Genomic DNA, 27,938 nt, shown 5'->3' with positions numbered 1-27,938 from the left:
TGCCACCTGGGCTAATTGGGATTTAAGTGGCTCAAGTGCAGAAGAAAGTAATGTTGAAACCTCATCCCACTTGTGGCAGGTGAAACTCGCCAGAAGTGTATCATTATTTGCAAAGCGAGTCTGGTAGGCTGCAGAAGAGGCTACTTTCCTGCCGATTGCATAAATCTTTTTGCTCTTCTTGTCCGGAGGAGCCTCGGAGGGAGCAAGGGGAGTGCATGCTCTTTTCCGTGTGGTGGTAACCACCAGGGAATTGGGTCTTAACTTGCCTCTTATGTAAAGAGGGTCAGAAGGTGCAGGTCTGAAAAGATTTTCATCACACAGGTTAACTGCCCGTGTGAGGTTGGGTGCCTCCAAAGAAGGTTGGATTCTGCATTGTACTGACTTTAATATAGGAATGAATTGGCCTACTGTTTTTTTATCTCCAAACAATTGCTCAGCAAAGTCGGTCTTCTACCACCTCCTGGGTATATATGCGGAAGTGTTCTGCCGCCTTAGTTAGAACTTCATTGAGATGGGGCTGGTTGTCTATAGAGGGGAGTCTACTACTGGAGGATCCCGATTAATGGGTGAATCCAAGAAGTAAATGTTGGCTTCCTGGTCTGGGTCTTCATCGTCCCCATCATAGAATTTGTCTAAGTCCTCATCCATAAATTGAGGATCAGATGTAGCAATACACAAAACATCCTTGTGTTCTTGTTCTGGATGGACTTCAGGGTCATAGAGATCTAAAAGTCTTCCCTGAGTAGGAAAATCAGTACGAACCCTCTTAGAAAGGGGCGGGGGTTGAGACACAGGGGGTCGGGAGCTCGAGGAGGCTGAGGTGGGTGGTGTGTTCTGAAGGCTTAAAAGCTGTTCAGGGTGCTTTTCGAAGAAGTTCCCAATGAAGGACATCCTACGCATAACCCTGTCGATGTCCTCTGCGGACCAATCTTTCGAGCTTGGAAATACAATTTCGGGCTCGGAGTCGGGAAGGCCCATGTCTTAATTAGTGGGTGGGATAGGCTTAGGCCTAGGGTCTTTAGGTTTGCCCTTGGATATGCCTTCTGTATGGGAGGTTTTGTGTGTCTTATGGTGTTTGTCCCCACCCTGGGTCCCAGAGGAGAGCCAAACTGACTTCTTGGGGCCTGACGTCTTACTAGATGAAGAACGTTGAATTTCATCTGTGGGGGCCGAGGTTTCGTCTGCGGACGAATGAGCCTCGGATGTGAATTTTTGTGAGGCACCCTTGCAGTCTTTCGACGTCTTACCGTCCTGTGACGTTTTGCTGTTACCTTTGTCTGTCATGCGGCGATTTGGATCTAGATTGCCCAGAGGACAGGGACCTCGACACATGAGGGATCATGAGTACAGGGGACATCACACTAGGTATAGTATTACTGGCAGGCCCCTGTCAACGTCCCTTTTCGAGTTTCGAAACAACTAATACCCCGCAGCTTCCACTAGACGTCGGCCTATGCACAGCATGTGAATCTAAGCAGATACAAGAATCAGAAATACGAAAACGGTGAGTTATATATATATATGAGATACATTACTCACCGTAATCTTATTTCTGATGCTTGTATCTGCTTAGATTCACATGCTGTGCATAGGCTGATATCTAGTGGAAGGTGCGGAGTATTACAGTTTGTTTTTCTAAACTCGAAAATGGGCATCGACACAGGGCGTGCCAGTAATACTATCCCTAGTGTGACGTCCACTGTACCCATGATACCTCACGCGTCTAGGACCCTCAGATTGTATTTTTTCTGACATGAGGTAGCATGAGGAGTAGCGTGAGTACAGATAATCCAAGCAGATAGATAGGACTACAAGCATCCATGCGCCTTCTCTCAGAGGGGAGGAAGGGTGGGTCGCATGTGAATCTAAGCAGATACAAGCATCAGAAATACGATTACGGTGAGTAATGTATCTCTTCTGAGGCTTGTTCAATCTGCTTAGATCGCATGCTGTGCATAGATTAGCGAGCAGTGTTAGAAGGATGTGGGATGTGAGAAGGGTCATGGGCAAATAAATGTCTTAGAACCGCTTGTCCCACTCGAGTATCTGTCTTGGATGAGTGTCAATGCATTAGTGCTGAGTAAAGGTGTGAATAGAGCCCCATGTAGCTGCTTTGCAAATGGTGTCAAGGGGTACATTTGCAATGAAAGCCGGAGTGGCCCCAGTGCCTCTTGTGGAATGGGCCCTTGGCATAACAGGCAGAGTTTTATTTGAAAGGGAGTAACACAGTTGGATACATTTGACTATCCATCTGGAGAAAGTGCCTTTAGAGACACGGTCTCCTTCTCTGCCTGTGGCTACAGAGACAAACAGTTGATCTGTCTTTCTTAGCGGTGTGGTCCGGTCTACGTAATAGAGGACCGCTCTTCGCACATCTAGTGTGTGTGGTTTCACCTCAGCAGAGCTTTTGGGTTCTTGGAAGAAGGCCGGTAGCTCAATGAACTGGTTAACATGGAATTTTGAAATGAACTTGGGTGAGAACCTAGGGTGAGTTCGTAAAACCAGTTTATCCTTATGAATAGTAAAGAAAGGATCCTGCACTGACAGAGCCTGAATTTCACTGACCCTTCTAATGGATGGACTGGCTTCTAAGAAGACAGATTTATAAGTCAGGTGTTTGAGACTAACTCTTTGCATGGGTTCAAAGGGTGTGCCCCATGAGTTTAGCAAGCACCACATTGAGGTCCCATCCTGGTGGAGGGTTTGAAATTGGAGGGTGGAGTCTCTTTACCCCTTCCATAAAAGCCTTAAACACTGGTACTTTCCACCACAACACCTTGTTATGGGAGGTGGTCTAGGCTGACAGCGCCGCCAGGTGTACCTTGAGTGAATTAAATACCAACCCTGCGTCCAGCAGGTGGAGCATGTAGGTGACAATATTGGAAGGAGTGCAATCAATCAGGTTGATTTGTTTATTCTGGCACCAAATAACGAATCTCTTCCATTTATCAAAGTAACAGTGTCTTGTGTTGGGTTTCCTTGATTCTTTAAGGATATCCATGCATCTGTGTGGTAGATTGAGATGGCCAAACTATGACTTCAGGAGACATGCTGCTAAGTTCATTGAGTTGGGTTGAGGATGCACTGTTTGTCCTTGGTGCTGGGACAGTAGATTGTGCCATCACAGGAGTTTGATGGGTTCGCACACTGCCAGTCTGTGCAGGTGCGGGAACCACGGTTGTCTCGCCAACATGGGAGCAACTAGGATGAGGGTTATCGATTCTCTGCATCTTGTTGACCACCTTCCTCATCAGGGGGTTGGTGGAAAAGTGTAGGCAAACATCCCTGACCAGTTCATCCATAGAGCGTTCCTCTTGGAGTTTGGCTGGGGAAACCTGGACGCGAAGTCTGGGCATTGTCTGTTGTCGCTTGTGGCGAACAGGTCTATAGTGGGGAAACCCCACCGTAGACCTGTTCGCGTGAGGTCTCCTACGACTTCTTTGTGTAGACACCATTCGTGGTCTTCCAGGAGTTGGTCTCTGCTTAAAGCATCTGCCAGTGAATTGAGATCCCCTGGAACATGTTGGGATGACAGGTAAATGTTTCGTCTGAGTGCCCATATCCACATTTTTTGGGCAAGCTTGGACAGATTTTGCGAACGAGTGCCCCCTATTTGTTTAATTAAAACATTGCAGTCGTGCTGCCAGGAGTTCTAGCAGGTTGATGCGATTCTTGGCCACTGTGTGAGACCCTATGCTGTGTGGTGAAGGAGGTGTGCTCCCCATTCTGAGAGTGACGCGTCTGTAGTGACTACAGCCTGTATCTCCGGATCGTAAAAGGGTTTCCCCCTTGAGAGATTTTCTCTTGTCCACCAGCAAAGACTTTCTACCAGTGTTGGCAAAACGACCACTAGATCGTCCCAGTGACCACTTGCCTGGGACCATTGTTTCGCCAACCAATCCTGCATGGGTTGCAAGCGCGTGTGTGGAATCAGGTAAATACATGACGCCATCATGCCTAGCAAACGCATCGCTTTGCGCACCGTTATCTGGCGACCGGCCCGATATAGCGGAATTTGCAGCATTAGATTCCGAATTCTTTCCTCTGATGGAAAGGCCAACCCTTCTTGTGTGTTTAGGACAGCTCCTAGGAACTGTTTGGAGGTGCTTGGTACCAGACTTGACATTTTCTCGTTTATGGAGAAACCCAATTCGAAGAGGAGGTCGATAGTTCTTTGAATATTTGATCTGCAAATTACTGGGGTCTCCCCCGTGATGAGCCAGTCGTCCAGGTAAGGGTACACTGGCATTGCCTCCCTGCGTAGATGTTCCGCCGCCACCGCCAGTACCTTGGTGAATACCCTTGGAGCTGAGGCTATACTGAAGGGCAGTACCTTGAACTGGTAGTGCTGACTGTCCACCTTGAGGCGCAAGAATCTTCTGTGCGCTGGGAACATGGAAATATGAAAATAGGCATCTTTCATGTCCAATGTTGCCATGTAATCCCCCTTTTTTAGGGGGGGGGGGGATTACCTCTTGGAGAGTAATCATGCGAAACTTTTGGGGCTTGACATACTTGTTTTCAGGCCGTAAGTCCAATACATTGTCAAATCTTTTTTTGGCACAAGTAAGTAAGTTGAATAAATACCCTTGTTTACCTGGTGTCCCGGGACGAGTTCTATCGCGTCCTTTGCTAGAAGATTGGCGATCTCTTCGAGGAGGATCTTCTGGTGGTTTGACGTGGAGGGTGGTTTCGGGGATGCTCTAACAGTTCTATGCAGTATCCTGCAGACACTGTGGACAGCACCCACCTGTCTGAAGTGATCCCTTCCCAAGCTTGGGTAAAATTGGTAATGCGTCCCCCCTACTGGGGATGCGTGAGAAGGGACCCTGAACCGAATGTCACTTTTGCGGGAGGCGTGCCGCCACCTCTATTGGGGCTGCCTCTACCCTTACCACGTCCCCTCTTGTTACCCCTGCCATAACCTTGGGTAGACTGCTGGTGGTTGTTATTCCATGGTGTACCCTGCCCCTGGGAATAGTTGGAGCCTCTTTGTGAGTTTTGGCCGTGTGGGTGACGAAAATTTCCATTCCCTCTTTGATTGGGGGGTTTGTTAGTTAACTGGCCCAGGGATTTGAGAGTCTTGTATTCATCTTTTGCATTTTTTAAGGCGTCCTCTACCGCCTTACCAAACAGTGGATCGTGCTCCACTCGTTTGTCTATTAAAGATGCTTGTGTCTTGGGTTTAAACCCAGATTGTCTTAACCAAGCATGTCTTTTGATAACAGTGCTCTCTGCTATCAGTCTGCCGGTGTTATCTGCAGCATCAAAGGTTGCCTTAAGGATGCATCCGGACATGGCTCTTCCCTCCGACACAACCTGCGCGTACTGGCTTTTTAAAGGTTCCAGGGCAGAGTCAATGAGCGCCGCAACTTCTTCCCACTAATGGCAGTTGTAACTCACAAGTAGGGTGGTGGAGTTGGCAATCCTTGCCTGGTAGGTGGAAGTGGAGGCTTCCTTCCTTCCCAAACCATAGATCTTCTTGCTCTCCTTGTCGGGGGGAGCTTCAGACGATAAGGGTGCTCCCGCCCTCTTTCGGGTATTAGTCACTACCAGGGAGTCCAGCTAAAGTTGCCCCCTTATGTAGAATGGGTCTGATTTACTGCCCTGGTGAGATTGGGAAGGGTCTATTCTCTTTTGTATTGACTTGAGAATAGGGATGGCCTGGGCAACAGGTCTCTTCTCTCCCACTAGTTCCTCGGCAAAGTCCCTCTCCTCCTGTGCTCCCTGCGTATCTATGCGGAAGTGTTCCACCTCTCTAGATAAAACCTCATTTAAGAGAGGTTGGTTGTCGACAGAGTCGGTAACCAGAGGTACCTTGTCTACTGGGGAGTCTACTCTGTAGACTTCTGTGTCATCTTCGTCCTCCTCTTGGCCCTCGTCATCCCCATAGTAATCCATTCCAGTATGGAAGTCCAACGTGGCCAATTCTGGATCCTTATTAAATGATGGATCCTCCACATATTGAGAGTATGGCTGAACATGGTAAAGGTCAGAAGACCTACTTTGCGTTGGCGCCTCAACTCAAGGTTTTTTTACCAGGGGGTTGCGGGTCCTTAAACCCTTAGAGGGTTGCCCCGTCAGGGGTATAAGCGAGGAAGTGTTGTGGATTTTTGGCATAGAAGTCTGCTAGGGATGACATAACTGTCTATATCATCACTTGACCATTCTTTAGAGCTGGGGATTACCCTCTCCTGGGAGTGTTTCCCTGCTATATCCTGACTGGACCTATGGCCTTGTGCAGGGGTCTTGGATATTTTTTCAGAAGATTGTGACTTGTCCTTATGTGTCTGTGGTGCAGCGTGACTGGAAGAGTGCTTCCCTGGTGTTTTCACCTTTTCGGAGCTCTTCGACGTCTGGCGTCGAGATTCGGGGGTAGTGTCCCTGTAACGCTCACCTTTGCTCCGCATGGGGCACCTGGAAACCTCTGCTACAACTCTGGTATGCACTGGGGCGCTGGATAGGGAAGCGTGTATCTAGAAAAGAATGCGCACAATGTCAGCTACTACTGTGTTCCAGCAATAACCACCACCCGGTACCACCCCAGGCCCAACCTCTGGCGTTCTCTCTCACCTGTTTAAATGTGTCAGGAAGCTCTCCGTCCTGTTATCTCTCAACAGGGGCGCTTGTGGGGCTTGACCAGTTACTTCACTGGCTGCTGTGTTCCGCCCAGACCTGCTGCGGCGGCAAGTTCTGTAAACCGGATTCCCCGGTGGTTTATACAAAGTTCTCGTAGGAGCGGTGGGACCAGAGTCTTGTTTCAGAGTATGATGATGCAGTATTATTTGGGAGTCTATTGAGTCCAATCCCCAATGCGGCAGTCTCAACTTAATTTAAATGTCACTGTGTGTCCAAATATACTCTTGCTGGTATAGCGCCTCTAATTACAGTCATCTCACAAGCAGGCGCTTATTGTGTCTTCTTGGCGCTGAGGGTGTGAGCACAAAAGATCAGAGACTTTAACCTTCTTGTCTCTTCAGGTACAGCGCTGACTGCTGTTACTGCTGTGCTGAAGCCGCTCACGAAGCGAAACGGGCCGCGGAGGAAAACAGCTGATGGAGCTGAACGGGGCTGTGGGAGAAAGCAGCTGATGGGCGGCGATGCGTGAAGAGCCAGAATAATTCCTGGATGCCGAAGACAAAGGTCTGGAAGGGCGTCGTGGCGAAGACAGAATGCAGGTAACAGTTGACAGGAATCAGAGGCTGCGCGCGCGAGCAGAATTTAATGCCTTTCTTTTTTCTTTTCCAGAGTACAGTGCCGGGAGCGTCACGCTGCTGCAGAAACAGAACGACGCGAAGCAGGGATCGTGGTCTGGCGTGGCTTTTATAGTAGTCAGCAGCCACGCCCAGGAGACTGGCCTGTTACAGAAAAGTTGTGCCCATCTAAAAGGGAGCACAGGAACTGCATACATACGATTAGTGTGATTACTTAATCCCAGAAGGTGTTTCAGTTTTCAGTATTAATCTGTGCATATCAGTAAATGCCAGTCAGTAAAATGCCCCCCATTTAAACAATGCACTCAAATGTTTCTGGTATGCCTCCAAACCCGGCATGCCTTAATCCACCTTGCCCCTGCCTGCAACCTGACCCGAGAAGACCCACAGAGCCTCAGATGATGTTTTGGGGCACTAAGACGGTGTTTTGGGGCACTAAGACTGGGGCAAGAGACCAGGCCACCGGAACCCAGAACCGTGATCGTGACAGTCCCCTTCCTTAGTGAGTGGAGGCCGAGGCACGGGAGCAGCCGTTACGCTGTTTGCTGACGCTGACTCCTGGAGTGCGGCCTGGGGATGGTGGTCGTCTTCGTCTCCCGACGATCGAATCTCTGTTACTTTAGGGAGCGAGGCACTCTTGGCAACAGTGGATGGTTGCCTGGTGTCATGCGGCGATCTTGATCGAGAACGCCCAGAGGACACCGATTCGGTGGACCGTTCTCTGCGTGCCTCTCTCCGAGAACTTGACGCACGCGCCGAGTCTCAGTTGGACTTCGAGTGCTTAGTGGATGTGTTGTGGGTAGTGCTTGTGTCGCCGGGGGTGTTCCCCATAGCTGCCCTGCCAGACAACCATCCGAGGTCAGGGACTTGCGCTTGGCTGTCTCTCGACGCCACGTTGCCCTCGCCGTCTGATAGGATGGCGTCGCAACCATCACTGAAGCACTGAAGGCGCCCTCCGCTTCCATGGCCTCTCGTTGCCTGGCGGGGTGGGCCCAACGTTTGATCGAATGGTCCTTTAGAGTCTTCGGTTTAAACCAACTACACGCTCTGCAATTCACCTTGGGGTGGTCCCTTGGCAAGCAGAGGTTACAGGTAGCGTGTCTGTCAACCCAAGGGTACTTGCGGTTGCACTAAGGGCAAAATTGGAAAGGGGTACACTCCATATGTACCCTGTGGCAGCGGGCTAGTGTGTGTATATAGATATATGAGTGTTGAGTATGTACCACCCCCCACTCTCCCTACTTGTAGGGGCCGAGGCCTTCGTATGCCCAAGTCTGTCGTGCAGCTCTCGACTGTTTTCTTCTCCGGGCAGGCGTCGAGTGTCGAACTTTGGTGACTCAACATTGGGATGTAGAAAACGGGGAAATACTATGATTTTTTGCTAAACTATGGCTAAGGCCAGGGAACTCCGCGGGATGCTTCCGACCAGTATGGCGGTAAAAGACAATCTGAGGGTCCTAGACGCATGAGCGATCATGTGTACAGTGGAAGTCACACTAGGGATAGTATTACTGGCACGCCCTGTGTCGACGCCCATTTTCGGGTTTCGAAAAACAAAATGCAATACTCTGCAGCTTTCACTAGATGTCAGCCTATGCACAGCATGTGATCTAAGCAGATTCCATAAGCCTCAGAAATATAAAATATATGACAAACATTACCTTCCAGTAATCGGCATTCTGCTGCTTGCATCTGCTTAGATGGACATGCTTTGCATAGGCAGACATCTAGTGGTTGATGCAGTGTACTGCATTATTTATTTCCGATGTCAAAATCAGGGCATAGACTAGGTGTTCCTTTAAAACTAAACCTACTATGATCTGTACAGTACCCATGAACCTTCACGTGTCGAGGTAATGAAGTGCAGAAACCCAACATGTTGTTTGTGGTACCTTCAACTACTATTACGTGGAGTATGGGTGGGCACATGTGAATCTAAGCAGATACAAGCAACATAAAGACGATAACTGGAAGGCAATGTTTGTCTTCCGAGGCTTGTGGATCTGCTTAGAATCACATGCCTTGCACAGACTAGCAAGCAGTACTCGATGAAGGTGGTGGGTGAACTGATGGAACAGACACAAACAAATGTTTTAACACTGCCTGTCCCACCTGTGAATCATTTCTTGCTTATGTGTCAACAAAATAATGTTGTGTGAAAGTGTATACTGTATACTGAAATCCATGTAGCTGCTTTACAAATAGCCTTGAGTGGCAAATTCATGATCAAAGCCAATGTACCTCCCGTACTATGTGCAGAATGTGCCCTGGGTGTGAAATTAAGTGATTTGCTTGAGAGGGTTTAACACCAGTCCTACAGGTAAGTGGTGTATCGGACACTTTTACTTCCTCAAAATTGGCAAATACTCACAAAAAATAAAAATAGGGAGTAAAAATACTCTTTAAAAAAAAAAAAAAAGGGAAAAAAAAAAGAATCTTGCGCCCCTGCTTTCACCCTCACAGCTCCATGGATATCTTTGGACCAGTAGTGCACATAGTACCACGTGAAGAAACCATTTTAACTGCTTGATTGGAAGAGGTAGACCTGTATCTTTTAATGTGCATGAATAATAGGTACAAAGAAATAAATATTACAAAAACATTTCTGTTTTTTGAGTTAAAACATTTTTACCCGCTTATAAAATACTCTAATTGGGAACCGGGCTTACATTTTAACTCCCTAAAAAATTCCCTTTACTCCCAACTTTAAAATATAGGGAGTAAAATACTCCCACTTCCAAATATTATCTGGAGCACTGTGCAACACTGTTGAATACACCTTACAATCCATCTGGCGATAGTAGACTTTGAGACAGGGTCCACTTCTCTCCCGGCTTCCAGTGATACAAAAGGACTGATCCATCTTTCTCAGTTGCTTAGTAAAACCATTCAACTGAGGCAGTACAAGACTCCACTCTTAGCATAAGGTGTGTAGGGGAGGCATGGTATCATAAGTATGACACGGACACAATAGGTACAATTTGTAAAACCTTCATTTAAAATTCTGGGGTTGGAAAAACTCCTACTTTACCCTATAACTAGGATGGGAGTAGTCCTGACCATCAAACGATAAACAAAAACAATCAAAACGTTCTATGCTAACAAAACCTAATGCGTGCCCCATCTCTTGTACACAAAGTGCATAAAGGAGAAATGAATGCAAATGAAAAATCAGTGTTCAAAAGAATGTAGTTAAATCAGCTCTCCTCCCCACGTTAGACCTAACGGAGTAAGGCGGTCCCTGGAGGCAGGATGACACACTGGCTCTGGTTTATGACACAATTAACAGTTCCAACACGTGGATCGAGGCCCATCTGGCCTTCCACGTTACAGTCTCTCTTTCTACTTCCAAATAATGTTTCAACAAAAAGTTCACACAGGTTCCCCCTCAGCTGGGCTCAGATCTTTTCAGAATAAAGTTCTTAAAAAAATTGCAAGGGGGCTCCCTTCCCCAAGCATATAACACTTCCGGTTTCCCTCAAGTCAAGGTCAGACCGCTTTCGAAAACTTTTGAATGTGCGTGGTTTTCTTTACAGAGCTGTGCAGGACCACTTCGAGTAAAAGTTCCAGGTTGAACTTTCACTCGCCCCTTCTCTAGGAGTCTATTTTGCTTACTTTGCTTTTGCAGTTCATTCGCTTTATCGTCACAAACAATACACCTTTCATGGAGACTTTCGAGTGGGCTACTTCCTTTCAGCAGACCACTTTGTTACTCAGTATCGCTGATTCCTCAGCTATCTTTACTTCAAAGTTCATTTACAGTTCTGCCTTTCGTCGCGACTCATCCACACACGTGCAGCCTTCACCTGTGATATAATGTCTTTTTTTCAAATATGTTTTTGTGGATGCAAGCTTGACAATACATCTTTAAGTTAGCCTTTTACAGCAGGCATGCATATAGGTAAAACAAATAAAAAAGAGAGAGACCAAACAGGAAACAAAGGAACCATGAAAAACCCAACGGTGGGCGAGTATTTGGGGGGGGGTGGGGGAGAGATGGGAGCAGTGTCAATAGCATGGTGGGGGCTGATTGTCTTAGATTGACGTGTTGAGGGGCGGAGCGTTCCACTTGTGCAGGTATCCGACGAAATGCAGTCCTCCAAGGGCGCGGGAGGAGGCCGGGCAAGGCCCATGGCTGCTTGCTGGTGGCGAGACTGCAGCCTGTTCTGCCCTCCTTGGCATGCGTGCTTCTATGTCTGTGGACCCATCCAGTTGAGGCTGGGTGGTTGTCTCGTCAGGCCTGTATATTTCCCTGTGCAGTCTAGGAAGGGGGACCAGATCTGTTCGAATTTGGAGGTATGGCCGAATCTTATGGCTGTGATTTTTTCAGCCGCCACCATCTCCCAACATTTCGACCACCACATTTGTATAGGTGGACCCTCAGGATTCTTCCAGAGCCTGGCCAGGGAGATCTTTGCGGCTGTCAAGAGCTGGTGGCATAACTCCGCTATGCGGCCTGTAAGCGGAAATTGGCCCTCACCCGTGACTCCCAGGAGGAGGATTCCTGGGTCCCAGGGAATTGTGAGGCCTGCTATCTGCTTGATTTGTTCTAGGACCGCCTTCCAGAACAGTATGGACTTCGGGCAGGACCAAAGCAGGTGAAACAGCGTGCCTGGATCAGGGCAACCCTGCCAGCATTGTGGGGGTATAGCCGGATTGAATTTGTTCATGGCCTCTGGGGTACAGTACCATCTGTAACACACCTATTTGTCGTGCATCGAGAGCTCTGGTGGGCGCGGGACCAGATCAGATTCCTTTCCTCCGGCTCAATGGTTCTGCTAATGTCTTTTTCCCATTTGAGCATATAAGTTTCTTTTTTGGACGGGTCCGATCTGTCAAGCAGTTTGTATAAGGTCGATATTTTCCCTTGGGAAGGTGGGGGGTGTCAATGTGAGTGTATGCTCTAAGGCGGTTAGGTCTCTGCCGTAACGTAATCTTTCATTCTCGGGGATCAGGAATTTGGTCTTACATGCCTCGAAGTTTAGCGGGTTCCCGCTCTCAAAGAAGTCCGCCATGGTCCTCAGTCCGCCATCTGTCGAAGTTGTTCAGGGCCAGCCCCGGGGAGAAGTCCGGGTTGTTCCAGATTGGGGTCAGTGGGCCAGTCGGGCTCCTGCATTTCCAGAAGCGTGCCGCTTTCTTCCAGTTTGACACAGTGTTCCACGTTGCCGGCAGTGGGCCTGTGCTCCGGGGCATGTTGCATTCTTTTATGTGTGATAGCGCTTCAATCAGGGTCGTTCTCCAATCTTCCTCCAGCTCCAGCCATCTGGCCCAGTTGGTGGTTCTTTTCCATGCGAAGGCATGCGAGAGCTGGGCCGCCAGGCAGTACCTGGCCACGTCTGGGACCCCCCCCCAGGCCACCCATGATTGGCCAGCAGAGCATGATGTTTCTCGGGATTCACAGTTTTTTAGCCTCCCAGACATATTTCAGAATGTTTCTTTGCAGTTTTTGCAGGGCTTTCTTGGGAAGTTTGTGGGGAGTGCCAGGCAGTAGCAGCGCCATGATGCGGCCGAAGCAGGAGATTTCCTGCTTGCGCCAGTGTCCCATGTCATCTCTGAGTTCTCTGATCAGTGGGGGAGGGGGGAGAAGGGGAGTTTGCTTTGTAGATGTACTCGGACTTGGTTGGGATCTGCACCCCCCAGGTAGCTTATCTGTGTTTTAGCCCACAGGGTCGGAAAATGCAGCTTGCAGGCGCTCCTTGAGGCTCTCCAACACGTTGACTCCCATGGCTGTGGACTTTGCGATGTTTATCGTGAACCCCGCAGCTTCTCTGAATTTCTCCAGCTCTTGCAATAGGGCCTGCATGGACCCCTCTGCTTGTGTGAGCGTAAGCAGTATATTGTCTGCACAGAGGGCCGTCTTGTAGGATTCCCCCTTGAGTTCCAAGCACTGAATTGCCGGGTTGCGCCAGATTCTGCTGGCCAGTGGTTCCATAGAGAGAGCGAAGATGAGCGGCGAGAAGGGGCACCCTTGCCTGGTGCCCCTAGAGATGTTGATTTTCCTTGAGCAGGCTCCGTTCAGTCACAGGTGGGTGGTTGGGTGCTGGTAATTGGCAAGAGCCCATTTCCTGAAATTCGGGCTGAACCCATAGTGGCATAATGTTTCTTCTATGTAGCCCCAGTCCAGCATATTGAATACCTTGTATGCGTCCAGCAAGAGAACCACCAGGAGGGTGCCCATTCTGTTCGCTGACTCAAAGATGTCGATTGTTCTGATATTGCTCTTCGTGTTACGGCCCGGGATGAACCCCGTTTGATTCGGGTGGATGATGTCTGGGAGGATGGGGGCCAGTCTGTTGGCAAAGAGTTTGACGTCATTGTTCAGCAGCGTGATGGGTCTGTATGACGCGCAATGCATCCTTGCCTGGCTTCAGGATGAGGATCGTGGACGACTCTTCCATTGATGGTGTGGTAGCCCCTGTCGTTAGAAATGAGCTGAACAGATTGGCCAGCTGCGCTGCTAAAATGTGTGCAAACCTCTTATAGAATTGTGCTGAGAACCAGTCTGGCCCAGGGGTAGTGTTTTTCAGGGCGCGGACCGTGTCGGATACTTCCTCTGTCGTTATTGGCTGTTCCAGAGCTTCAAGCGCTGGGTCTGTTGGGGGCCTCTGGGTGGCGGTCAGGAATCCGGCCCGGGCTGGGGTGGCCGTTGGGGGCCCGGACATGATGTTTTCATGGTGCTGCGTCATAAGGTCGAGTTTCTCTGCCTCTGAATGGCGCAGGGTTCCAGTGTGGTCAGCCAGGCACTGGACATAGTTCCTCGTTTGTACTTTCTTCAGCTTGTGCGCTAGGAGGCGGTTTGCCTTGTTGCTGTTGAGATAGTAAAATTGTTTGGTGTATGCCAGGGCTCTGGCCGCCGGTCTGCCTGCTGCATCTCCAGCTCTGCCATCGCTCTTTTGAGGTTTCGGCCAGTAGCTTTGGCTGGGCGCTTTGGTTTCCAACTCTACCACCATCTTCTCCAGGTTGGTTTGGTGCAGCTGGTTTAGCCGGTGGAGTCTTCTGTGGCGGTCATGACTACGCCTCGGACCACTGGCTTCATTGCGTCCCAGATGGTTGCCCAGGCAACGTCTGGGTGGCATTCTCCCTGAAGTAGTTTGTGAGCGCTTCCACCAGCTAGGTGTTAATGGCTATGTCCAAGAGGATTGATCTTAGAGTTTCCAAGGCCTTTGGTGGGGCTTCGGTAGCCCCCGAGTTCTTAGGTTCAGGGTCATCGGCGCGTTGTCCGAGATGGTGATGTGTCCTATGTGGATACCTTCCACGCAGGGTGCCAGCTGGCTAGAGGTTAGCATCAAGTCAATTCTCGAATATCCTTTGTGGACATGTGAAAGATGTGTGTAGTCTCTCGCTCCTTGGTTAAGAAATCTCCAGATATCTATGGTTTCTGTTTCCCTCAGGAATTCGGCCATGGCTAGGGCATTAATGAAGTCCTCCTTAGACTGTGGGAGAGTTTTGTCCAGGTTCAGGTCCGGTGGCAGGTTGAAGTCCCCCCCAATTAGCAGCTGGCCTCTGGCAAAGGCAGCTATGACAGGTAGGAGCTTGCAGAGGAAACGGCCTTGGTCCTTGTTGGGGCTGTAGATAAAAATTTGAATAATCGGCAGCTCGATCAGGTATCTGCCCTCTGGATCCTTTGTTGTAGTGACCTGAGTCAGGGACAAGTTGCTGCTGACAAGGATGGCGACCCCACTTTTCTTTTGCTTTGCCGAGGCAAAGAAGCGTCTCGGGTAACTTCCGAAGTTTATGCATTTTTCGTCTGACTCTATGCGGTGCGTTTCTTGGAGGAAGACCATGTCTATGTCGAGCCAGGCTAGTCTTTGTTCCACAGGTTTCCGCTTCCGGGGGGCGTTCAGGCCCCAGACGTTCCAAGCCGTCACGTTAAGGATCTTATCCAGGGTCCCCATCTGTGGCCTCTATGGATTGGTGTGCTGTCCCCACCCCGTGCGTTACTCCCCCCCCCTGTTCAGTTTGTCCTTCTTCAGCGCAATCCCCCCCTCCCCCAGATCCTCCCCAACTGAAAGAGCTTCCGGACCAGCCTTCAGCCAATGGGGCAGGCGACGACTCCAACGTGCCGAGTCAAAGAGAGGCAACAGCGCCTCTTGTGTAGCTGGTGAAACTGATGAGGGTTACCGATCAGGACGTCCCAGGGGTTGCCAGGAATCAGAGGATGGCTTAGGGGCACCCTGAGACGCCGGGATTCCGAGGAGTTGAGCGGCCTGTACTGGGTGAGCCCCCAAGGGGGGGGGAGGGGGGGGGCTTGTCCGCACTGCTTGAAGTTAACTTGGATCCTTTGTGCGGCCTCTGCATGGTATGGAAGCCGGGGTTGCCGGAGGTCAAGGGGTGGCTAATTGCATGGTCTGGCGGGGTTGCCCTCCCGCTCAGTCGTTATTCTTCTTGCTTTTGGCGGGAGGACCACGCGGTCTGCGTCACCCCTCGACACAGGTCCAGGACTTTAGGGGCTCCCGCGGGCGGCCCTCTGGGATATGAGTGGGCCCGTTGACCTCATTTGGCTCCTCCTCTAGGTTCATGAAGCTTGCTGCTTCTCTGGGTGTGAGGATGTGTCGGGTTTTGCCTTCCCATGCGAAGGATAGGGAGGTGGGGAAATCCCCAGCGGTATAAGACCTTCCTCTCGCGGAGATTACCGCGTCCCCAAAGAGTATATGGGGGGAGCTTCTAGACTTACGCATGATCTCTTCTTTGATCTTCGAATAAGTGCACCCTCACCAGGACGTCTAGAGGGGAGGTGTTGCTTTGTCTGGCCCTGGTTCTGTGCACTCTGTCAAGTTCCAGGGGGGCACCATCAGGGAGGGTTAGGATGAAGCGCAGAAGTTCGTTAACGTAGGCCCCCAGCTCTGCGTCAGCTATTGTGGGGGGGATACCCCTCTGGTGGATGTTGCGCCTGGATCTGTTCTCGGCATCCTCCTGTTTGAGCTTGAGGGGTCGCACCTGGCCTCCAGGGCCGCAATTCTGTCCGCCCCCTTGCCGATTTCAAAGTTCTGTTCAAATAGGGTGCTTTTTATTTCTTCCGTTGTAAATTAGATTTCCCCCACCCGCTTGTCTAAGGTGGAGATCTTGCTTTTCAGTTCCTCCGTCCCTTTTTGGTATTCTTTGGTGATTGCTGTGAGGAGGTCTTGGAGGTCCTCTTTTGTGACCCCCTGTGCTGCTTGGCTAGTGCAGATTTCCACCTGGGCCCCCGACTTGGGTTCTACGGTACGCTGTCCCCGTTTGGGTTTCTCCGTCATGGTAGACGCAAATAGGGGGGTGATGTCTGCTTGTTACGGGGGTTTGGGGTTCCTGGACATTCTAGGTTACAGGATGCTTGGCGATAGGGTAGGGGCCCCATAAGCTGGTCACAAGATGAGAACCCTTTCTCCCGGCTTCTGTCAGCTTGGGCTGTGCTTGCAACTGATTTACCGGCACCCGGGGTCTAGGGCTAGGGCTCAGGGTGCTGTGTGCGCCTCAGGCTCAGATTGCAGAGGGAGGGTGCTGAATCGGTCCGGCAGACGAAGGTTCTGCTAGTTTGAGAGGCCTCCTGATGCTGGAGTGGCCGTGGGTGGGCGGGGAAGAGTAGGGCCTGCAGTCCTCCGGGGGTGGGGCTCAGATGGGGGGGGGGCAAAGCTGTGTGCTGAGCTGCTGAGGAAGGCTCTCTGTGTCCGGTGCTCGCCACCCCACAGTCTACGACCGGAGCCCACTGGTTGTAGCTCTGGTGGTTATCAGCTGGTTGACATGCACTGGGGGAGCCGGGAGGGAGGAGCGGGGATCCCAGAGGGTTGCAGGTTTCGTGGGCTTCTAGGCGATGGGGTTCCAGGCTCAGGTACCGCTAGTTCGAGAGGGGCCTCCTGGTGCTGGTGTGGTTGGTGGGGGTAGGAGGGGGTAAGAGAGAAGAACAGGGTCTAGCCAAAGCCACTTGTTGAGCTGCTGAGGGGGGCTCTCTGTGTCTGGTGCTCACCACCCCCCAGCCTACGACCGGAGCCCACTGGTTGTAGCTCTGGACTGATGGTTATTAGCCGGTTAACGTGCACTGGGGGAGCCGGCGTGAGGAGCAGGGCTCCCAGAGGGATGCGGTCTGTTGGTGGCGGAATCCATGGGCTTTCAGTGCTCTGAGAGTGTCCCGAGGGACTGAGGGGTATGCCGTGTGGGGTCCAGGCCCCCGGAGGGTTTCACCAGTGTATGCGGCAGGGAGGGGTCCTACCTTCAGCTGTTGCTCCAGGGCTGTGTGTAGAGCCAAGGCACGAAGCGTGGGGCCCGAGTTGACCCACTCGCCTGAGCAAGCCTTTTTGGCAGGCGCCCGGGGCGCCCACAGCCTCTCGGCCACTAAAGTAGAGCGGCAGGCTGGTGTGGTGGCGTGCTCCCTGTGAGGATGGTGTGGGCGGGCCTCCCACTGAGCGCAGCAGCTGTCCCAGCGGTCCTGTCAGCTCCTCTAAGTCCGTGGTGGGGGCTCCAGGCGAATCCCCAGCAGGTCGCAGGTCTCAGCTAACGGTCTTGGGGAAGGTGCCTCCTCCACCGTGCCTCCTCCCCTTCTTTTCTGCCAGCCGGAGCACCTTACATTGCGCGCCGGTTTTGGAGTGAGGCCAGCGGACCTCGGGCGCGGAGGGTCTCACAGCAGCTGAGTTTCCGGAGCTGTGCATGCTGTTGCGGGAGTCGGACTTGGAGCGGGGCCTCAGGGGTGCTCAGTTGGCTGGAGGATTGGTCCGAGTGGCTGCAGTGGCCCGCTCGCTGCGGAGTGGGCATAGGGGATTCTCTGTTGGCATTGCGCTCGCCATCTTTGGTGCGGGGAGGCTTCACGGCGCAAGCCAAGGCCAGCTGATTTCTCGGGTTTTCCAGTGGTCCCGTGGGCTAAGAGTTGGCCTCTGCATTCTGGAGCCCTTCGGGATCCAGAGGAATCGAGCGGGTTTGCTGAAGAGTTTGTTTCACCTGGGCATATTGGTGTCCACCGCGTGGACACGGTCGGGAGCTCTTAGAGAGCCAGACCAACCATCATGGCACCAAGCCACACCCCCGATTAAGTCAATAATGTTGCAATTTTAAACTTTCTGTAACATAGACCGGTCTCTTGGGTCGCTTACCAACTCACCGGCTGTGTGCGTTTGTTTCTTGGTTTTTATGATTTCCAATTCACGAGTCAAGGTTAGTACCACAGGCTTCTCTGCCGTTCAGCCGGGAGGGTCGCTGGCGTCCTTGAAACGCAAAGCAGCATTCTGATGTGGGATCTGGCCTTCTCCAGGTGTCTCTCACAACCTGTTGGAGGCAATGACCTACAGTAGGGCACTCTTAGGGTTTTCGACCCGATGTTCTCGTCCCTTGGTCCGTCACGCTGTTCCAGCAGGTTTCTCATCACCCTGGAAGTCCTGCTTGTACTTGTGTTCCTCTTTGCTCAGAGTGTCTCTAGGTTCTGCCATTTACCTGTGTGAGGAGAGCTACTTGTTATCAGGTGTATGCACGTAGAGTTAAGTGCCTGACTTTCCCTGACACGATTAGTGGCACATGTCCAGTAGAATGTGTGAAAGATAGTTTTGTTACTCTCAGTCACGCTCTTCCTCAGCCTAGAGTTTGTGTAAATGGAGGGGTGAGGGGGTGCGGGGGCTTAGTGTAACCTCTGAGAATCCTGAAAAATAGGATGGGTTAGGTGAATGAAAAAGGGGGCGGGGGGAATACCTCATGTCACCATTGGCTACCTCACCCCCAAACAAAACCTTCCTAATGAAATTAAGCAAAATTATACTCATTAACAACTATTTCAGATACAGGACGCAGTACTATTTACAAGCATCAGGAACTTCAATGGGGTCAGCAATGGCCCCAGCCTATGCTAATCTATTCATGTACCATTTGGAGATGAAATGGATTTTGATACCAACAAAATTTAGCAAAAAAATCATCACCTGGAAAAGATACATTGACGATGTTTTCGTCATTTGGAGAGGACAACATCACGAACTAGAGGAATTCCTAAAATACATCAATTCAGGCCACGACAGAATCAAATTCACGATGGAAATTGGAACCCCTAAACTACATTTTTTGGACGTTGAACTAGAGATTGGGGAAGATGGGATAATCACCAATATTTATCACAAACCCACCGATGTTAACAACACGTTACACTTCAGGAGCCATCATCCGACGCATTTAAAGAATAATTTGCCCTACAGTCAATTCCTTAGACTAAAGAGAATTATCTCAACAACTGACACCCTGAGGAATGAAAACCTATTGATGACACAAAGATACAAGGAAAGAGGCTATCCAGAGTCTATCATCAAGAAAGCAGAAGAAAAAACACTCACATTGGAGAGGAAAGACCTCCGTATATCAAGAAATAGATCTAAGGAGATCCCATTTCTCTACGCTTTAAGATATTCAGCACAGAGTCATCACATAACAAGGATGATCAAGAAGAACTGGGGTATAATCAAATTGGATCCACAACTAAAGAGACTATTTCCTGAACCACCCATAATCGCCTACAAGAGGGGTCGGAACTTCAGGGATAGCCTAGTTAAAGCAGAAAGACCGAGAGTGGACAATCAAAGAACCCTCACCAAGAGGAAAATAGGTACGTTTGCCTGTCTCAGTTGTGGCAATTGTAACAACATAATGAAGGGAAGCTATGTAAGACACCCATCAAATGGCCAAAAAATCCCACTAAAGGATTTTGCCACTTGTGACACGAAATCAATCATTTATGGTTTAAGCTGCCCATGCGGCATTTACTATGTTGGACAGACACAAAGGAAAGCCAAGGAGCGCTGGAATGAACACAAAAGTAACATACGTACCAACAGTGTTAACTCACCTGTAGCAAGACATTTTTCCATAAAGAAACATAATATTTCTCAACTAAAGGTTGTGATTTTGGAAATTGTGAACAGAGCCCCAAGAGGTGGCAATCATGCCAGACGTATGAACCAGAGGGAAATCTTCTGGATAGAGAGACTAAACAGTCTAGCTCCCAATGGGATGAACGAAGATTACAGTTTAGCCTCATTTTTGTAACTAAATACTGTTTCCCCTGACCCAATCAGAAACCCAGTGTGGATACAATATCAATTGCTGTTAAATACATTTTTGAATTTGTTCAGTTCACTTAGGATGATTTTTTACTGACATAGGATGTATTAAGTTACAGACCATAGAATGTGAGCATGCTTCTCTTGAAATAGTAAACACACGGATGTCCAATATTCGATTAACTTTTGTCCGTGGTAAACAATAGATTTCCCAGAAGTTACATGAGACACTCCTCACATTTATCTTTCGACTCTTTTCACCTTTATTTCATTTGACTCAAACTCCCTGCACCAGTATAGATATACACCTATATACTATTGGTTAATTACACATTGTTTTCTAAAATATGTCCGTATGACGTCTGTTTTCCCGTCACACGCTGACGTTCTAAACATAGTGACGTCGTCACGCTTCGACGTGATGACGTCATAATGTAAATAGTGGCCATCTTTAGCGAAAACCGTGTAGAACGGTTCGAGCTACAGCACCGGCCATCTTCTCAGGAAGGAGGTAAGAGAATCCTTTGTAAACAGCTCCCCAATTGCATATCATGAGCCTAGAGGCCTTCACAGAATACTCTCCACAGAATGATCCCACCCCATTGTTTTCGTGTATCTAATATAGTATATATACGTGTTTTTACAGACACGAGTGGAGGAATCGCCCATTACTGCACTACCTCCGTACCTGAGGACTCTCTACATACCACAGCGACCCATTCCATGGATGTAGTAGCTTTTTACAGAAATACCGAAAGGTAATATTTTTCCTTAGATATTACATGACTAGATTTTCCTTCATGAATTAAGATCCCGTTTTTAATTGAGCTTTCCCTATTGTCTTTTTATCACATCTACAGGTTGAATAACCATAATTGGGCTGATATTGCTATTGATAATAAATCCAGTTAGGATATTCCACATTGAACATCCAGGTGATTATTATTAAAAATTTCTCCCAAGAGTTAAATGACAGTTATCAGTGAGAATCTAAAATTTGATCATTGTATCATACATTATAGACGAAACAAAGATTAACGGCAATGAAGAGGGCTATCAATTCCTGAAGAAGGGGACACCCCGAAACGCGTCGAGAAAATATTCATCATTACTTTCTGTGGATATACCATGTGAAAAGCCTATTGTATAGAAAGTGTGATGAGTACCTTGTATGCCCTTGTATTATAATATTGAATGTAACCTCAAAATGAACACATTTATGTTATTATGTTTACAAAGACTGGATGATGAATGAATTGAAATTCATATCTATAACAATTAATTTAAAATTCAATTAAAACCGATGGTCCCCATCATTCTGTTTTATTATAATAGTGTCATGAATTAGCTTCTCTCATTAATTTCTTCTTTTTTCTGAAAGAAACTGAATATTACCATTGTATAGAAATATTGACTGTTTCTACAGTATAAAGGGTGTGCAGGGGACGGGAGAGTTCCACAATCTTGTGGACAATCTGTTGGATTTACATAGGTTAAAACAACCCAGTGTCAAGGTTGTTATTCTCCCCGGCACCCCGTAAATTTTCAACAAATCCTGTAAAAAAACCTTAAACCTAGGTGTGCGCTAGGCAACACAAATATTGGATTCTTGCTCTCTGCCCCCCTAAAAATGCTTAGGGAGTGACACAACAGCCATAGCAGCACCCAATAGAAATACTAACAATCACCTCCGCCTCCCTAAGGGATGTCTTTTTCAAAGATCAATGCAATTACAGAAAAACACGCCACAACTTTGGCATTTAACGAAGAGGAAGCCACACGAATTTTAGGGCTTTTGAAGGAAATCGAAACAACCACACCAACAACGACTAGTCCAGAGAAACTTATTACACAATTGGAGAGGGTCATCAGAAGGGAGATATCGCAAAAACTACACGCTACTACATTAGCACAATACTACCGAGCACAAAGAATCCCAAGAGGACTAAGGGTATATTTAAGACCCACACTGTGCAAGGACAACCCAGATTTTGTGAAGAAATGGGAGCAGATCTTAAATAAATGCTCTTTGGATCTTATATTATTGACAATCGAGGAATTAGCAAAATCTGTCAGCAAACTCGACAGTGAAATCGAAGACCTGACAGAACAACTGTCGAAATTTAAAAACAAAGAGGAATTAACAACCATCATAGAGGAAGTGAACAGAACATTGGACAACTACAAAAAGGACATAGAACAACGCAAAGTCCGAAAATTCAGAAGAGATACGTTGGATTATCTTCAGGATATAGTATACTCCTGGCAAGAATACTACGCACAAAACAAAACCGCACCAGGTAGAAGACCACAAAACCACAAAACACCAATACCGGGACAAGAACCAAGTGGATCCAGTAGCGAAATACCTACAAGTGGGGACGAAGTTATCAATAGGGAGAACGCGGAAAGTGGACCGATTATACATACATCACAAGAAGCGACTACCTCTAACGCACAAACCACTCCCTCGGTTTTTTTAGACAAAAGACTACGCGAAGAGGCAATAAGAAATCTAAGATCGCGGAACAAACCAAACAACTAGTTGTTAATATTTCATCAAAACCACTATCCAAAGACCAAACGGACACATTGAACCTAGGTTTAACATTTATACCAACCCAGAATTCCAATTTGCTGGAAGAAAAAATCAATCTTCACAGACTGGCACGGAAAATGAGACTCAAAGTCTTTTTTGATTCACAAATGGGAATCAACACTACACAAGAGCCACATCAATACTTAGAAATGAAACCCAAGAGTCATTTCGACCCTCAAGTCAATAACATAACCATCAGAATGTTTGAAGAACAGATGATAAAAGATCTCAAAAGGGTTAATTTCACCAGAACAAGGAACTACAATACCAGGAGAAGGCAGAATGAAATCATCAAGAACCTTGCGGATGACAGAAGCCTGACCCTAAAACCGGCAGACAAAGGAGGGGCCATAGTTATTATGGACACTACATACTATGAGGAGAAGATTTTAGAGCTCCTAACAGATGAGAACACGTACATAAAAATTGAACAAGATCCGGTCAGAGAAATATCAAGCATTATTGAAACTACGCTTGAGGAAGCTGAGGACCAAGGATGGATTTCCAACAAGACTAAATTGTTTTTGATTAATGAACATCCTATTACTCCAATCTTCTATGGACTGCCAAAAATACATAAGAACTTGACAAAACCCCCCCTCAGACCGATTGTTGCGGGAACTGATAGTATCTTCAACCCACTAGCAGTTTATGTGGACAAGGCATTACAACCCATAGTCCAAACAACCACAACATATCTTAAAGATACCACAGATTTTCTCAATCACCTAGACACCTTAACAGATATTAACAGAAATGATCTACTGGTTTCGTTTGATGTACAGAGTCTATATACATGCATCCCACATCAAGACGGTTTGGAAGCACTCGAATGGTGTCTACTAAGAAATGAATGTGAAGCAAACAAAACCTTCCTAATGAAATTAAGCAAAATTATACTCATTAACAACTATTTCAGATACAGGACGCAGTACTATTTACAAGCATCAGGAACTTCAATGGGGTCAGCAATGGCCCCAGCCTATGCTAATCTATTCATGTACCATTTGGAGATGAAATGGATTTTGATACCAACAAAATTTAGCAAAAAAATCATCACCTGGAAAAGATACATTGACGATGTTTTCGTCATTTGGAGAGGACAACATCACGAACTAGAGGAATTCCTAAAATACATCAATTCAGGCCACGACAGAATCAAATTCACGATGGAAATTGGAACCCCTAAACTACATTTTTTGGACGTTGAACTAGAGATTGGGGAAGATGGGATAATCACCAATATTTATCACAAACCCACCGATGTTAACAACACGTTACACTTCAGGAGCCATCATCCGACGCATTTAAAGAATAATTTGCCCTACAGTCAATTCCTTAGACTAAAGAGAATTATCTCAACAACTGACACCCTGAGGAATGAAAACCTATTGATGACACAAAGATACAAGGAAAGAGGCTATCCAGAGTCTATCATCAAGAAAGCAGAAGAAAAAACACTCACATTGGAGAGGAAAGACCTCCGTATATCAAGAAATAGATCTAAGGAGATCCCATTTCTCTACGCTTTAAGATATTCAGCACAGAGTCATCACATAACAAGGATGATCAAGAAGAACTGGGGTATAATCAAATTGGATCCACAACTAAAGAGACTATTTCCTGAACCACCCATAATCGCCTACAAGAGGGGTCGGAACTTCAGGGATAGCCTAGTTAAAGCAGAAAGACCGAGAGTGGACAATCAAAGAACCCTCACCAAGAGGAAAATAGGTACGTTTGCCTGTCTCAGTTGTGGCAATTGTAACAACATAATGAAGGGAAGCTATGTAAGACACCCATCAAATGGCCAAAAAATCCCACTAAAGGATTTTGCCACTTGTGACACGAAATCAATCATTTATGGTTTAAGCTGCCCATGCGGCATTTACTATGTTGGACAGACACAAAGGAAAGCCAAGGAGCGCTGGAATGAACACAAAAGTAACATACGTACCAACAGTGTTAACTCACCTGTAGCAAGACATTTTTCCATAAAGAAACATAATATTTCTCAACTAAAGGTTGTGATTTTGGAAATTGTGAACAGAGCCCCAAGAGGTGGCAATCATGCCAGACGTATGAACCAGAGGGAAATCTTCTGGATAGAGAGACTAAACAGTCTAGCTCCCAATGGGATGAACGAAGATTACAGTTTAGCCTCATTTTTGTAACTAAATACTGTTTCCCCTGACCCAATCAGAAACCCAGTGTGGATACAATATCAATTGCTGTTAAATACATTTTTGAATTTGTTCAGTTCACTTAGGATGATTTTTTACTGACATAGGATGTATTAAGTTACAGACCATAGAATGTGAGCATGCTTCTCTTGAAATAGTAAACACACGGATGTCCAATATTCGATTAACTTTTGTCCGTGGTAAACAATAGATTTCCCAGAAGTTACATGAGACACTCCTCACATTTATCTTTCGACTCTTTTCACCTTTATTTCATTTGACTCAAACTCCCTGCACCAGTATAGATATACACCTATATACTATTGGTTAATTACACATTGTTTTCTAAAATATGTCCGTATGACGTCTGTTTTCCCGTCACACGCTGACGTTCTAAACATAGTGACGTCGTCACGCTTCGACGTGATGACGTCATAATGTAAATAGTGGCCATCTTTAGCGAAAACCGTGTAGAACGGTTCGAGCTACAGCACCGGCCATCTTCTCAGGAAGGAGGTAAGAGAATCCTTTGTAAACAGCTCCCCAATTGCATATCATGAGCCTAGAGGCCTTCACAGAATACTCTCCACAGAATGATCCCACCCCATTGTTTTCGTGTATCTAATATAGTATATATACGTGTTTTTACAGACACGAGTGGAGGAATCGCCCATTACTGCACTACCTCCGTACCTGAGGACTCTCTACATACCACAGCGACCCATTCCATGGATGTAGTAGCTTTTTACAGAAATACCGAAAGGTAATATTTTTCCTTAGATATTACATGACTAGATTTTCCTTCATGAATTAAGATCCCGTTTTTAATTGAGCTTTCCCTATTGTCTTTTTATCACATCTACAGGTTGAATAACCATAATTGGGCTGATATTGCTATTGATAATAAATCCAGTTAGGATATTCCACATTGAACATCCAGGTGATTATTATTAAAAATTTCTCCCAAGAGTTAAATGACAGTTATCAGTGAGAATCTAAAATTTGATCATTGTATCATACATTATAGACGAAACAAAGATTAACGGCAATGAAGAGGGCTATCAATTCCTGAAGAAGGGGACACCCCGAAACGCGTCGAGAAAATATTCATCATTACTTTCTGTGGATATACCATGTGAAAAGCCTATTGTATAGAAAGTGTGATGAGTACCTTGTATGCCCTTGTATTATAATATTGAATGTAACCTCAAAATGAACACATTTATGTTATTATGTTTACAAAGACTGGATGATGAATGAATTGAAATTCATATCTATAACAATTAATTTAAAATTCAATTAAAACCGATGGTCCCCATCATTCTGTTTTATTATAATAGTGTCATGAATTAGCTTCTCTCATTAATTTCTTCTTTTTTCTGAAAGAAACTGAATATTACCATTGTATAGAAATATTGACTGTTTCTACAGTATAAAGGGTGTGCAGGGGACGGGAGAGTTCCACAATCTTGTGGACAATCTGTTGGATTTACATACCTCACCCCCACTCCCCGAAGACCTCTCACCCAGGTGATCCTCCTGCACTGGTCCACCACCAGGAACTGGATCCAAAAGCGATGGCTCTGGCCACCTGGATGACAAGTCCCCGAGGACTAGTGGGTGAGACAACCTTTGGTTTCTCACAGGCTGTACCATTTGAGTTCAGGGTAGCGTAGACAAAGCAGCCAGGTGTATTTTAGGAGGGACAGAGGGCTGTAGAAGCAGTACAAAGAATGGGCCTCATTACGAGTCTGGCGGTAGCCAGGCTGGTAAATCCGGCAGGCTGCCACCAAGCTGTAAATAGTTACCGGCGCCTGGATTGCCGGTAACACTGGGGTATTACAACCCCCGCTGCCTGTAAGTCAGGTGCCGGTAACTGTGTTGTTCCCCATTTCCAATGAGTTCAAAAGGATTCTATGGGAATGGGGATCACTGAAACACCAGCACCGTCAATGACGGGTCCGGTGTTACAGTGAAAGTCTGTGGGCAGGTGCCATTCCGCCCGCCAGGGCAGACCTGGCGGCCGGGAATGCAACTCGCCCACAGACTCATAGTTTGCCAGTCCAGAAACAACAATGCCGGTAAGCTTACCGGCACCGTTGTTTCCGCACTGGCAAACTTGCAATGAGGGCCATAGTAATACAAATGGTCCAAATAAACACTATTGTAAAAAATAAATGGTTTATTTAAATACAAGTAGACCAAGATAAATCTTGGGGGAAATAAGTACTATAACAGATCATATAAACACATTATAGAAAAACATAACACTATGCTTGAAGGTACACAGACCAAAGCATATAACCTAATTTGGAACACCTAACAGTAGTTCTAGGGAAGTCAAAACAAATAGTTACTTTTAGATGACTTTCAGTAACACTAGGGTAGTAGACCCTATCTATTGCAAGGTGACGCTCAGCAAGAAATCCCATAGTAATATATCAACTGGACAATATACTTTGCAGAATAGTGACACACTTATTCTACGAACAGTAAACACCTATAACTTCTTTTGGGATAACACAGTTATAATCAAGGTAAGTAAACCCTTTTTGGTAATCTTGAATTACAGTTGCTTTTCAGTGCACAGACTAAGGAAAGCAATAACTTGGTAAATTATTTTTGAAAGGCGCACAGCTAATACAAGGCAAGTAACACCTCTATTCTTATGTAATGAGCTACCAGCAACCTAAAAGATAACTATGACCTAGGCAGACTTATCCTGGACAGGCTAACAGCAAGTCACGGGAAGCAAGACCCAACTGAGGACAGTAATACAATTATCCTAACAGGAATAATAAAGTGAAACCAACAGCATTACTTTTGGGAATAGGGGAACCCAATTCACAGTTGAGTAAGTTAACCTATCTACTTTCTGTTAGAGTGGCGAGACAGTTTCTAAGGAAAGTAAGACTTTGAGAACACTTATTTAAGAAGGCAC

At 47.2% G+C, this 27,938-nt stretch overlaps 2 protein-coding genes across 2 annotated transcripts in view; one reads left to right on the top strand and one right to left on the bottom strand.

The window, feature by feature from the left end:
- KMT5C (lysine methyltransferase 5C) overlaps positions 1-27,938 on the bottom strand; it is a 561,873-nt gene that overhangs the window by 136,547 nt on the left and 397,388 nt on the right. The window lies entirely within an intron of this gene.
- LOC138527162 (uncharacterized) lies at positions 21,681-26,334 on the top strand. Its single transcript, XM_069638269.1, has 2 exons — positions 21,681-25,937; positions 26,025-26,334. The coding sequence occupies exon 1, from the start codon at positions 22,892-22,894 to the stop codon at positions 24,986-24,988; it is 2,097 nt and encodes a 698-aa protein (XP_069494370.1). The 5' UTR covers positions 21,681-22,891; the 3' UTR covers positions 24,989-25,937; positions 26,025-26,334.

The sequence above is a fragment of the Ambystoma mexicanum genome, chromosome 1q (genome assembly GCF_040938575.1).
Source record: "Ambystoma mexicanum isolate Mex_15411 chromosome 1q, UKY_AmexF1_1, whole genome shotgun sequence".
Lineage (NCBI taxonomy): Eukaryota > Metazoa > Chordata > Amphibia > Caudata > Ambystomatidae > Ambystoma > Ambystoma mexicanum.
This window is presented reverse-complemented; position numbering and strand designations above follow the sequence as displayed.